The 12,259-nt window shown below is 55.1% G+C and overlaps 1 protein-coding gene across 1 annotated transcript; it reads right to left on the reverse strand.

Annotated features, from left to right (window-relative positions):
- Positions 1-3,499: 3,499 nt before the first annotated feature.
- On the reverse strand, positions 3,500-11,923 carry MISP (mitotic spindle positioning). Its single transcript, XM_081075757.1, has 5 exons — positions 11,871-11,923; positions 6,783-8,495; positions 6,075-6,205; positions 5,377-5,415; positions 3,500-4,809 (listed from the first exon to the last, which is right to left on the reverse strand). The coding sequence occupies exons 2-5, from the start codon at positions 8,452-8,454 to the stop codon at positions 4,720-4,722; spliced, it is 1,932 nt and encodes a 643-aa protein (XP_080931883.1). The 5' UTR covers positions 8,455-8,495; positions 11,871-11,923; the 3' UTR covers positions 3,500-4,719.
- Between the last annotated feature and the right edge of the window lie 336 nt (positions 11,924-12,259).

Genomic DNA, 12,259 nt, shown 5'->3' on the forward strand with positions numbered 1-12,259 from the left:
CTGCTTGAGCAGGGCTGTCCAGATGGGTTTTACATGTTGTCAAATTCTTTTTTTTTTTTTTTTTTACTTTTATTTATTTACTTATTATTATTTTTTTAAGTCATTCTTTTTTGGGGGAGGAGAACAGGACTTTATTGGGGAACAGTGTGTACTGCCAGGACTTTTTTCCAATTCAAGTTGTTGTCCTTTCAATCTTAGTTGTGGGGGGCGCAGCTCAGCTCCAGGTCCAGTTGCCGTTGCTATTTGCAGGGGGCGCTGCCCACCATCCCTTGCAGGAGTCCAGGAGCCGAACCAGCAACCTTGTGGTTGAGAGCCCACTGGCCCATGTGGGTGGGAATCAAACCGGCAACCTTCGGCGTTAGGAGCACAGAGCTCCAACCACCTGAGCCACCGGGCTGGCCACTTTTATTTATTTTAAGTGTGTTTTTTCAGGTCCCATCAGACAACTCCCTAGCCACTTGTGGAGGGCGCCGCTCACAGTGGCCCATGTGGGGATTGAACCAGCAACCTTGCTGTTAAGAGCACCGCGCTGGGGGCAGCCGGTTGTTCAGTGGTTAGCGCACAGTGCTCATAACACCAGTGTTCTGGGTTCAATTCTCACATTAGCCAGTGAGCTGCGCCCTCCACAACTAGATTGAAAACAACGACTTGACCTGGAGCTGATGGATCCTGGAGAAACACACTGTTCCCCAAGATTCCCCAATAAAAATTAAAAAAAAAAAAAAGAAAGAAAGAAAAAGAAAAAGCACCGCGCTCTAACCAACTGAGCTAACTGGCCACCCCCAGCAAATTCTTTTTTTTTTTTTTTTAAAGTTAAACATTGATGGCCAAGTAAGAGAAGTGTGTGTTCTAAACTTGGCCCCTGGGCCTCCAGTTTGAGACCTCAAGAGCAAGGAATTCTTGGTCACTTCGTTTCATTGGCCCACCAGTCCTATGGGCGAAGGGGTTATCTCCCCTTTATTGATAGGGAAACTGAGGCACAGAGAGGGGAAATGGCTGGTTAATTTAAGACACCTGATGAGTAGGGAATGAGGTTTGAACCCAACTTCCCATGGGAGCCCATGCACACCCCACTTTAGGTCCCCCCAAAATGGCCAGAATCCTGAAGTGGCCCCAAGATTCCTGCCCTCCTGTACACACCCTGTGTAACCCCCTTGAGTGTGGGACGGATGTTATTTTCAGATGTAATTAATGTTCCCAAATCAGTTGACTTTGAGTTTGTTAATTCAAAGGGAGATTATGCTGGGTGGGCCTGACCTAAGCAGACAAATCTTTTTAAAAAAACCAGGGAGCAGCAAACAGCCCAGAGTGAACTGCTTGTGGAGGAGGCCAGGTGGTAAGGACCTGGGGGGGTGGGCAGCAAGAAAACCAGGATACCAAGGACTATTCAGCTGGGAGAGGTCGATTTTGGGGCCGTTTGTTGCCTGACTTCTCTCAACAAACATTTCTCATCCACTTGCCCCAGCAAAGAGTCGGGGCTCCACGATCTCCTCCAGGTAGGTCCCTTCTTCCAACTCCACCCCAGCCTCCACGGTCTGTCCTCCCGCAGCCACTCAAGGGCGCCTGTGAGCAGAGCACAGAGTTTCCGAGTCCTTGCTCTGCCTAGAGCCATCCCCTCGGGGTAAACGCCCAAGTCCCTCCGTAACCAGGGAACCCTGCCCGACCTGCGGCGTCCATCACCTTCTCCCTCTCACCTCCTCGGCTCAATCAGATCCAGCCACACCAGGTACAGACCTGCCCCAGGGCCTTTGCATGCACTGTGCTGGCTTCCTGGTTATATTCCTCTGGCTCATTCTCTCACCTCATTCTGGCCTCTGCTCAAAGGTCACCCTTTCTGAGAGGCCTCCCCTGACCGCCCTGGCTCAGGAAGCTGCCCTGTCACTGTCTGTGCTCTCTCTGCTTTTGGTTTTTATTGCCTCATGTTGTGCCACAGCCATTACATCACACATTTAAGTGTAATTGTTTGATTCCTGAGAGCTACATGGTGAGGACACTGTGTCCCTCAGCCACAGCTGGGTCCCGGTGATTTGAACAGTGCCAGACACTTACTAACTAATGAGAAACTGATTATTTATTGAGTGCCTATGGTTTGCCAGGAGCTGGTCTGGGCACTGGGTCCATGACAGCGACATGATACTCATCCCACCAGGTACCCAGTCTGGTGGGACAACAGATGTGAATCATCGCACAACAGTTCATCAGAGCCAACACTAATTTGGTGCTCACTGTATACCAGGCGGTAAGTACTTGGTTAAACAGTTAATCCGTGCCTCCACTGCCCTGTGAGGGGGTACTATACCATTCATATCCCCATGCTACAAATGAGGAAACTGAGGCACAGTGAGGGTAAGGGTCTTACCAGGTCACACAGTCTGGAAGATTATTCCAGAAATTGTCCTGGTGATCAGGCCTCTGTGCTCCTGGGCAGCCCCATTCTGTCCTGACTCAGGGCTGGTCATGTGCTGGCCAGAGGGAGGACAGCAGCACAAGTGATGCCGGCATTTGAAGAGCTTGTGTCTGAGACCTGCCTGCCCTACTGCTCCAGGATGCCCGCAAGTCCCTCTGGGGAAAAGCCAGCCAGCCTGTCAGTGGCCCCATCCAGGGCAGTCAGATTCAGCAACTAAAACTGCAGGATGCCCAGTTACATTTAAACTTCAGATAAGCAATGAATTATTATTATTATTTTTAGCATACGTATGTATGGGGCATGCTTATGCTAGAAAAATCACTTACTTTTGGCTTGAGATTCACATTTAGCCGGGTGTCCTGGATTTTATCTCACTACCCTGCCGCTTCTCCCCAGCAGACAACAGCCTCTACTCCCCCCAAAGTCCGCCTGCAATAGTCCACAATCCCACAGGAGTCGATTAACTAAGAGTGCCGCTCGGAGGGGAAGGTGGGGGACCCTGCAATTGCCGAGAAGCAGGCCTAGGAAGGAGGGAGGATTCTGGCATTTTAGTTCGACACTCAATTTGTATTTCAGCCTTTCTAATGGCCTGGGAGAGAACTCTCCTCCCTTCCTGGATCGCAATACACTGAGCTGGGGGAAAATCGGGGAAGAGAGTACCCACCCTTCCCACGAAAGAATGAGGCGCCACCAGGGACCTACAGATATGGGATCTGAGCCGTGCCGCCCAGTTTCCAGACAGACCCACCCTCCTTTGGGAATTCCACTGAGAATTTCTTTAAATCTCTCACTGAATACCTCCTGGGCCATCAGCCCAGCAGGTGGATAGAATTCTCTCCCCACTTTGTAAAGGACCTGCCTCATTAACAGAATTAAATGAAAAGCGAATCGTAGACACAAGACATTTCCAATGGTCCTGCTTCTGGCCCCATCAGGACATACTGGTCAGGATAAGTCAAGAATTTCAAAGAGAATGGTGCATCTTTAGGGCACTTCTAATTTTTTTAAGCATCCCCTGGTTGGTCCTCTCCAAGGACTTTTTTGACTTTTTTGCCTTCAAGACAGCCAGTACTTTTCGTTTTTTTCTTTATTGTGTTAAGAGATGCATAACATCAACTTTACCATTATAACCATTGTTAATAAGTGCACAGCTCAGTGGCACTGAGCACATTCACACGATCCTGTAGCCGTCCCCACCATCCATCTCCAGAACTTCCCATCTTCCCAAACTGATACTGTCCCCATTAAACACTAAGATCCCTCCCCTCCCCCAGCCCCTGACCCCACCATCTACTTCCTGTCTGTGAATCTGACTCCTCTGGGGACCTCCTGTGAGGGCAGTCACTGTGTTTGTCCATAATAAATACTGTGAGTATGACTGACGAGCAGTGACTGATTCAGTGGGACAGGGTGACATGGAAAAAGGCCTGGGGCTGGTGCCACAGAACACCATCACTCCACAAGCACTGGTTGAGCACTTACTGTATGTTGAGTGTGACCCTGACAGTCCATAGAGGGGCTCACAGCCCCGTGGGGTGGGGTGAGGGCCAGAGGTACCCGTGGAGTAGTGAGTATCACCAAGAGAAATGAACCAGACAGAGGAGGGAGGGTTTATTTCATGGTGGATGTGGACAAGCACTTTGAAGGGGGGCAGAAGGACCCCTTAAAGCCCTCAAATCAAGCCCTTTTCTCTGCCAGGTCAGGTGCTGTACACATGGTACCCCATAATAGCAGGTCTTTGCTGGTGCACCATGGAGGGGACTCCAGGGAGGCATGGAGGCCCTCAGATTGGGAGCTCAGGTCTCCTTCCTCAGACTGGAAGTCTCCCCCTGGTTGGAGTGGGACAGGTCTCCCCTCTCAGATTGAGACTTAAAGGGATGGGCCAAGTGTCTCCCCACTTAGAGCTGTAGCTCCTTAATGTGGCAGGATCCACGCCCACCCTCAGACCAGCCCCTTTGCCCTCAGACTAGCAGGAACAATTACATATGGAAGGCGGGGCCCTGGCCTCCTTCCTTCTTGGATCTAAGAGTGTTTGCAAAATCTTAGAAGCAAAAAGACTCAACAGAGGTCCCATTTCATCCCTGGCTTGAGACCCAGAAAGCAGAACAATTTCTCCAGGAAGGTGAAAACAGAAAAGAAATCCCTAGAGTCTGAAGGTGCACCCACCCTCAGGATTGTCGGCACTTCACTTGTGGTTCTCAGATGGTGAATTTAAATGGGGACCTGTTTCCTAAGGTGGGGGCTCTGTCAAGGTCTTGGCAGTTCCCACAGGGCCAGGCATGGCAGGGGGGTGGGCGCCTCCATCTCCAGACTCAGTCCTCATCCTCGCTGGCATAGACTCCAGCTTCCCAGCGTTCTGCCATGGCATTCTTGTGGCGGGTGACCCGCGTGGCTTCCAGGACCTGCAAGAGGAGCCTCCATCAGGGTCCTAACACCCACCCCGATATCTCCTCACACTGCTAACTCATAGGACAGACCTAGAACAGGGGTAATGCAGGACCATCCCCTCCTCTGTTTCAGACCTTCTACCCCTAGTAATACCACCAAGGAACATGCCAACTCATGCTGAGCTTCACAGCAGAGGAAATCCCGGGTCTGGCATTTTGGGCTCAGCTCAAAGAGGCCCACAAATGCAAGCCACAAATCCAGTGAGGTAGCTGGCCTTTACATTCCCGGACAAGCCCCTCCCTCAAAGAAAATGCCCTTGTCTTGGACTCAATCTACCCCTAAACCTTCACCATCTGACAAGGAGGCTGCATGTGGACTCCCTTTGCACAATCTGTGCCCACAGCAGGCAGCACAAGCCAATAGCAGTCAAATCCACCTCAAGCAGATACTATCAGTCATGGAGATACCCAACGAAGTCTCCACACCCAGGAGAAAGGTTTCTGATGGCCCTGATGCCATAGAGCAGGTGGCACAGACCAGGGAGGGAAAGACTCGGTCCTGGCCCCCAGGAGCACACTCACCTCGGAGTTGACGTGGTCTAAAGGGTTGATGCCAGCGTACTACAGAAAAGGAAAATATGTCAGCCCCCAGACCTCTGGCCCTCCCCCACCCCAGAGCCACGTGAAACCCAATGCAGAGCCCACTCAGTCACCACTTGGCCCACCATGGTCCTCCTGAGTGCCTCTCAACCACCCTAGATGCAAAGCCATGCACCATGCTGTTCCCTCATGCTGTTCCCCTCAGTGCAGCCTCAGTCTATCACTTGCATTTTTTTTTCTCCTTGTCAACTTCATAATAATAAGGACAGTTGACATTTATGGAGCTGTTCCTGTGGCCAGGCCCTGCTGTAAGGCTCTAAGGGGGCTGGTCTTATCATCATTCTCATTTCTCTCAGAGGAGACTGAGGATCAGAAAGGGGCAGGGACTCGCCCAATATCACACAGCCAGCAAGGAGCAGGAATGAAACTTGAACCCAGGTCCCTGAGCTCCACTCTGTGCCAGCCTACCAGGCTAAGCTGTGAGTATCAGGTGGGCAAGGCCGGAGTTGGGGTTATTCTCCATGGTGTCCCCAATTACCCACATGAAGGGTGTGGCTAGGCCTGGGTTCAAGTCCCAGCTTGGGTACTCACGGGCCATGTGGCTCTGGGCACATCTTGACCCACCTTTTTGTGGCCCTAATGGGGGGTGTCAAAGGGTACGAGCAGGGCTCTACACCCACCCACTGTTCCTTCTTCTTTCTCTGCCCAGGAGCAGCCTTGGCTGGGCTCTCCGCCGTCCACACCAGGCCTGAATGCAGGTGGATGGGGGTGAAGTAGTGTGACTCGGACACAGAGTAACTGCCCATGATGCCTGTGTGGGGCAGAAGGAAGGAAGGACCGTCAGGGAGGGTCCCAGAGTCCCTTGAAGACAGAACATCTGTCAGATCCCAGCCTGGGAGACACAGTCTCTGGCCAAGAGGCTGCACCAGTTTAGGAAATAGATGAATGGACAGACAGACAGAGCAGACAGCTAGCTGGGAAAACTGATAGGAAGACTGACCAAAATAGCCAGTCATGAAAGACTGGACAGACAAATGGGCCAATTATGAAGCGTGAAAAACAGTAAAAGTGACATGGGATATTTCATATTGACCAAAAGGAGCAATTGACAAAGGCTCCAACATCTGTAAACCTTTATGCATTTAACAACAAAGCATCCAAATCCATAAAGCAAAAACCCCAGGGCAAAGTTGACATCTGTCTCTAAAATCTACAGCTTAAGCAGACAGGCAGGCGACAGACCATCCAGCCTGGGGAGTGGATACAGTCCCCACATATCCCTCTAACCTCAGCCCTTCCTGACACCCCCAGACTCCACTGCCCCACCCTCCTCGGCTCCACCCTCCCAGACCCAGATCGAAGCAGTCATTCCCGGGAGCCCTCCTCACCTGACGCCTGGGAAGAGCTCCTGGAGTCTTGGTCACAGCCCTCGTCCGGGTAAGGGGAGAAGACGTCTGGGAAGAGAGCATTCCGCCGCTCCTCCGCCACCTCCCTCTCCCGCCTCAGGACACTCTGCACCTCCCTCTCCAACAGCTCAGATGACTGGGACTTTTGTAGCCTCAGCGCTGGGGCCCCAGCCACCTCCCAGCCCCAGATTCGTGGGGGCTCAGCTTTCTGGGGCACATCTGGGACCCTGAACCTCAGGGGACGCAGGCGAAAGTATTCCCATCGTACCACACCCCCGTTGGCTCGCAGGGGTCCCCTGGAGGGCTTCCAGCGCTCCTGCTTCGTGCCTGAGGGTTTTGCAGAGGTTGCCGAGAGCAGCCTCTGAGACCCTGCGGCCTTTGGAGAGGCCACCACCTTGGCCTCATCGGCAGAGAGCCCACTCAGCTTGCCGTCTGCGCGGAAGGCTGGGGACTCTTGCCGGGGCGTCCCGGGGCTCAGGTACGGCTGGTAGGCGGCAGGTGGGATGCGGTTCACCTTTCTCACATCTGGGACGGGATCGACCACACTGGCGTCTGGGGCCAGGCCCAGGATGGAGTCCGAGCTGAGGGCTCTCCTGAGTCCGGGCCGAGGCTCCTCCGAGACCCAGTCGGGCGTGCACGCCCGGCCCACTTGCAGGCCTTCCCGCCGGTGGTCCTCCTCGCGCTGCGTCTCCTGCGCCATGTCACGCTGCACGTAGAGCGACGGGCGCCCCCTGTCCCGCCGCGGAGCCGTGCTCAGGCTCACCTTGGTCAGCAGTGGCCTCGTGGGGATCTCCACCAGCTCCTGGGGGCTGGCGCCCCTCTGCAGCCCCCTCTGCTCGCGCAGAGCAGCCTCGCGCTCCTGCACCAGCCGGATCTCCCGCTCGATGGGCGTCTCCTTGCGGGCCTCCAGTGACTCCGCTGGGGACCGGGAACCACGGTCCTTCACAGCTCGAACACCAGACACTGTAGACACACCACGGACCTTCTTCTCTTCCTTCTCCTGGGGCTGGACTGAGACAACATACCCATTGGCCAGGGACAGCCCATTCAAGGCCTTGGGGGCCTGGCCGAACCCGGGTGGGGCACATGTGGGGGCCACCCTGGCCTGAGGGTTCTGAGGGATCCCCGAGTTTGCCTGCTCCAGACTCAAGAACTGCTGCCTCGCTGCCAGGAAATCGATTTGTTCCCTGTCGATCATGTTTTCCTCCAGGGGCATGGACTGGGGTCGGCCTGGGGTCCTGGGGTCCCCGTGGTCAGGGGTGCCACGGAGCGTGGCTACTGTGCCACTCCTCCTGACTGCCTGGTCCTGGATGACCACCCAGCGCTCCCGCTGCAGGTCTCGTGGCCATCTGGGCGTGGTGTCCCTGGTATCCAGCTGGGAAGCCTTCACCTCCTCGTCCTCGTGCTCCTCCGGCTGCAGGAACCGTTGGCTGGGGATGGCACGCATGCTGCAAGGCGCCCTGGTCCTCACCACGTCCAGCTGGGCTTTGTGGTCAGCCGTCCATGCCTGAGGCTGGTCCTGGCCCCAACCACTGGCCGAGGGCCCCACCTCCACCAGCTCAAACGTGTAGCTGGTGTCCCCATTGAGGGCTAGGCCAGCCACACCTGGTGAGTCAGGGATGCTGAAGATGGGGTATCTGGTCACACGGTCCATGCTCTGGGGGTTTCAGCTGGGGTGAAGATGCTCTCGGCTCCCTGAGTTATGAGAAGAAATAATGGCCATCAGGTCAGAACACTTGGGGAAAGGCACAATGTCCAGGCTCTCAAATGGCAAAGTCCTGCCCAAGTGGCCTCTGTGACTAGTTCCGGGATGGGTAAGTGATCCAGCCCAGCCAATCAGAATATTCCATCTCTTGGCCTCTATGATTGGTTCAGGGATGGACATATGATTCAACCTGGTCATGACATGAAATCCTGGGACTTGGCAATGAATATGGAAGTTGTACCCTTTTCCCTTTAGACTTGCCGGGGGCTATATGTGGTCCCTTGTGGACACAGCCTGCTGGAGAGCAACCCCAACCCCAACACAACGTCCTAAAAATGTTATTTGAGCTCCTGGATCCAGCCACACCTGAATCCCACACCTGAATCTTGCCCCTGTATGCACCCAACAACTCGCCCCATGTTTATCTGACATTTGCAGGTGTCCCTGCCTACCTCATCTTCCAGACGCTGCACACCTTGTCTTGTTGAGCCCCTGCTGCTCCAATTCAACTCCTCCTCTCTCCCTCTCAGTTCATCATGTCCGAACCCAACACCACCCCTGGGCAGCCTCCCTGGGTCCCCACCAGTACATGTGTCTGCAGTTCCCTCTGTAATTGCTTTCCTCTGACATTTACAGATAGCCCCAGTGGGCTTGCCTCTCACTGGGATGTCAAGAGGGGTAACTGAGGCCCGGAGAGGGGCAGCAAATGGCAGAGACTCCAGCTTCCTGGATCCCACATCCTGGTTCTCTCCCCAGCACCTGCTCAGCAGGATACCTTGTCCCATAAAAGACACCCCTCACCGCCTTGGTGCCATAAATCCAGGACAGGCTAGGGAACGCCTTGGACCTTGTCCCACTGGCTGGGCGACACCCTAACCCAGTGCCCTGGGGGCACCGGCCCCCACCAAGTGTCTGGGTTTCTGCTGAGTATGACTCTAGGAGACTTCTCAAAGGTCACACACCTGATCTCACACCTCCGTGGCTCCTGGCACCTCCAGGGTACAGTTCTCACTACCCACCCCAGGTGCTCAAGGCCTCCATCTGGCCTCATCACAAACCCCCAAACGCTGCAGGCACCCCCGACCAAAACCTGACCCTCCTCCTTCCCCTGAAGCTCCCTCTTCCTGGAGCACCCTCATTTCTGCTCCTCCACAGCCTCCTTGGCTGCACCCCACAGGACACTTCCTCCAGTGAGCCACCCCTACCCAGATTGTCCACACTATTGGAGCCCATCATGTGAGCGTCTCCTGTGTGCCCAGCCCAGCACACACATGTCAGACGTCACCTTTTTACAGCTGAGGAAAGGAAGACAGCCTTCTCAGGCAGCCCTCGTCCTTGGCCTTGGACCCTGGTTCCACCAGAGCTACTGTGTACATCCACTGACCTTTTACACCAACTTGCTTATAAAAGCAAAGTGTGGTTCTAAAAAGGAAAACACAGCTGGTTCCTGAACTGGGGAAGTGGCATCAGGCAACATAAAATGAATCATGGGGACAGTGTTATAACTAACACATTATGAATCACCCAATCTTTTGTATGTATCAAATATTGAAACTATAATTAGGAAAACATTTAAAATAAGCAGTCTTGGGTAGTGAACCCCAGGCACTGTCCCAGTGACCACGCAGCCCCCCACAGAGACTTTATCCTTGAAAGTTATTGGGGGGTGAACGCATTGTTGAAAGAGGAATAAGGTTATTTAAGCCCTGTCTTCTCCCACCTGAAAAACCACCAGCCCAGGATCCTCTCTTCCAGTGGCCCCAGTTGAGCACCCCTCCTGCAGCCCAGAGTCTGGTGTTCAGCAGGTGCTTAATAAAGGCTGGCTGAACAGGGTGTGGTCTCTGCAAACACCACTCACTCTAGCTGCTCAGGGTGTAGGAATTAGGTTCTTTTATTAGCTGCAGACAAGGCTGCCCCTTCAGGCCTGCCTTCCAGACCCGAACCTGTCCTCTGGGCCAGCTCTGTCCCCATGCTCTGGGGCTTCCCAGGGAGTGCAGGTACGGCAGCGGTGATGCAGGAGTGTTTGCCAAGTGAGTAGCTGTATCTTCGCTCACTACCATTTACAAGCCACATGGCACACTAACTCGGGCAAAAAGATCCATTTGCCCAGAGGATCTTGGGTCTCCCCATAGGGTGGGGCAAGGGTGGGGCCTCACTTCCTCCACTGCTCACTCCTCCCAGGTGATTCACTGAGGCCAACAAGGGTTGGGGCTCAGTCTGGGTCTTGGGTTCAAGGTCCTGGGGCCCCTCTCACTTGTGGCTTTGGGCAAGTCTCAGCTCATGACTCACATTATTTGCTCCTCACAAGAGCCTGTGATGAAGGGACCATTTTCATCCCCAATTTACAGCGGAGGGAACCGAGGCCTGGAGAGAAGAAGTTGCTCACCAGAGGTCACACAGGAGTGACAGAGCAACAGGTCCTGAATCCCAACCTCTCACTCCCAGGTGGTTGCCTCCTCCTCCAGGAAGCCCCTCTGGGATTTCTCCTCCCTAGCCCCACCTCATACCCTGGTATATACCGAACTGCAGCTGGGTTTCTGGCCCCTGGTGCCATGCACCTGCTTCCTCATCACTGCAACTGGCCTCCCACCCTAGGGGCAAAGGCCTACTGGAGGGGCCGAGGCTCAGACAGGGCAGCTCACAGAGCAGGGAGGGGCTCCAGGCGTTCTGCTTCCATCACACAAGGCTGCAATCCCCCTGAGCCCCTGGCTGAGCAGACCCCCCCAACCCTTTGACACACCTGGACACTGGGCCAAGTCTCTGCCCCATGGGATCCCGGCTACCCTCCTGGGGGCTGGACAGAGCCTCTGCTGACACCGCACATGCTGACTGTCCCACCCTCACCCCTTGTCCTGTGTGCCCCATCAGACCTCAGACCCCAGGAGTGTTGTGTGCTGCTCCCCAAGCAAGGCTCTGGCTGGTGCTCAGTACCTCCCCAGAAGCCTCCAGGATCCCTAGAACCCATGGGAGGGCTTCTCTGGCCTCTCCTTCAGAGGATCAAGGGCTCACAGTTCATGGATTTAGGAAGCCCGGGGTAGAGACTGAGGCCCTGGCAAGGCTCAGAGCCAGGCCCTCTGCTCCCCAGGGTGGGGGGGAGCCAAGGACACAGACCCCAGGGTCTCAGAGCCAGAGCAGAGCAAGGGGAGCCCCCCCCACACACCAGCCTTTGAGACACCAGCTAGGTCCAGAAGGGTATGAGGCAAGGATGGGGGGGCCTCTCTTTCTTCACCCCAAGGACCTCACAGGTGAGTGGGGGGTACCAACTGGCACAGGAACCCCCATGCCAAAAACAGACCCCACACCATGCCGGACCCCACCCTGCTGAGTTTTGTGTATCTCCTGTCCCTCTCATGCCCCAGCCTCACCTGCCGGCTCCTGGCCCCCGGGCAGCCTCCAAGCCTGGCTCTGCTCTGGAGACAGGCAGGGAGGCCTCCCAGTACCGCCCTGCCCACAGGTTGCCAGGGGACAGGGCCCCGCCCAGGGAATGCAGGAGCGCCCCCTCCTCTGTGGCCCCACCCAGGCTCAGGAAACAAAGTCCAGGGGAGAAAGGCGATACTCAGGCAGGGCGGAGGGCAGGCGTCATGCCCACTGCATGCTGCCCCTCCCCCTCTCAACCCCTCACACCAGCCCCACCGAACCCAAAATCACCCCAAAACCTCCCTCTAGCTGCCTTGCTCTCTCACCACCTATCAGCACCACTCAGAGAGGGGCCATCACTTGCCCAGGGTCACATAGCAGGTCCATGAACCAGCTG

The sequence above is a fragment of the Rhinolophus hipposideros genome (assembly GCF_964194185.1).
Source record: "Rhinolophus hipposideros genome assembly, chromosome: 16".
Lineage (NCBI taxonomy): Eukaryota > Metazoa > Chordata > Mammalia > Chiroptera > Rhinolophidae > Rhinolophus > Rhinolophus hipposideros.

Coding starts and splice junctions, on each gene's coding strand:
- MISP (XM_081075757.1), bottom strand. CDS start 8,454: ATGGACCGTGTGACCAGATACCCCATCTTCAGCATCCCTGACTCACCA. Junction 6,206..6,782: donor GAGCTCTTCCCAGGCGTCAG/GTGAGGAGGGCT, acceptor TGCCCCACACAG/GCATCATGGGCAGTTACTCT. Junction 4,810..5,376: donor TAGACCACGTCAACTCCGAG/GTGAGTGTGCTC, acceptor CTCCTCTTGCAG/GTCCTGGAAGCCACGCGGGT.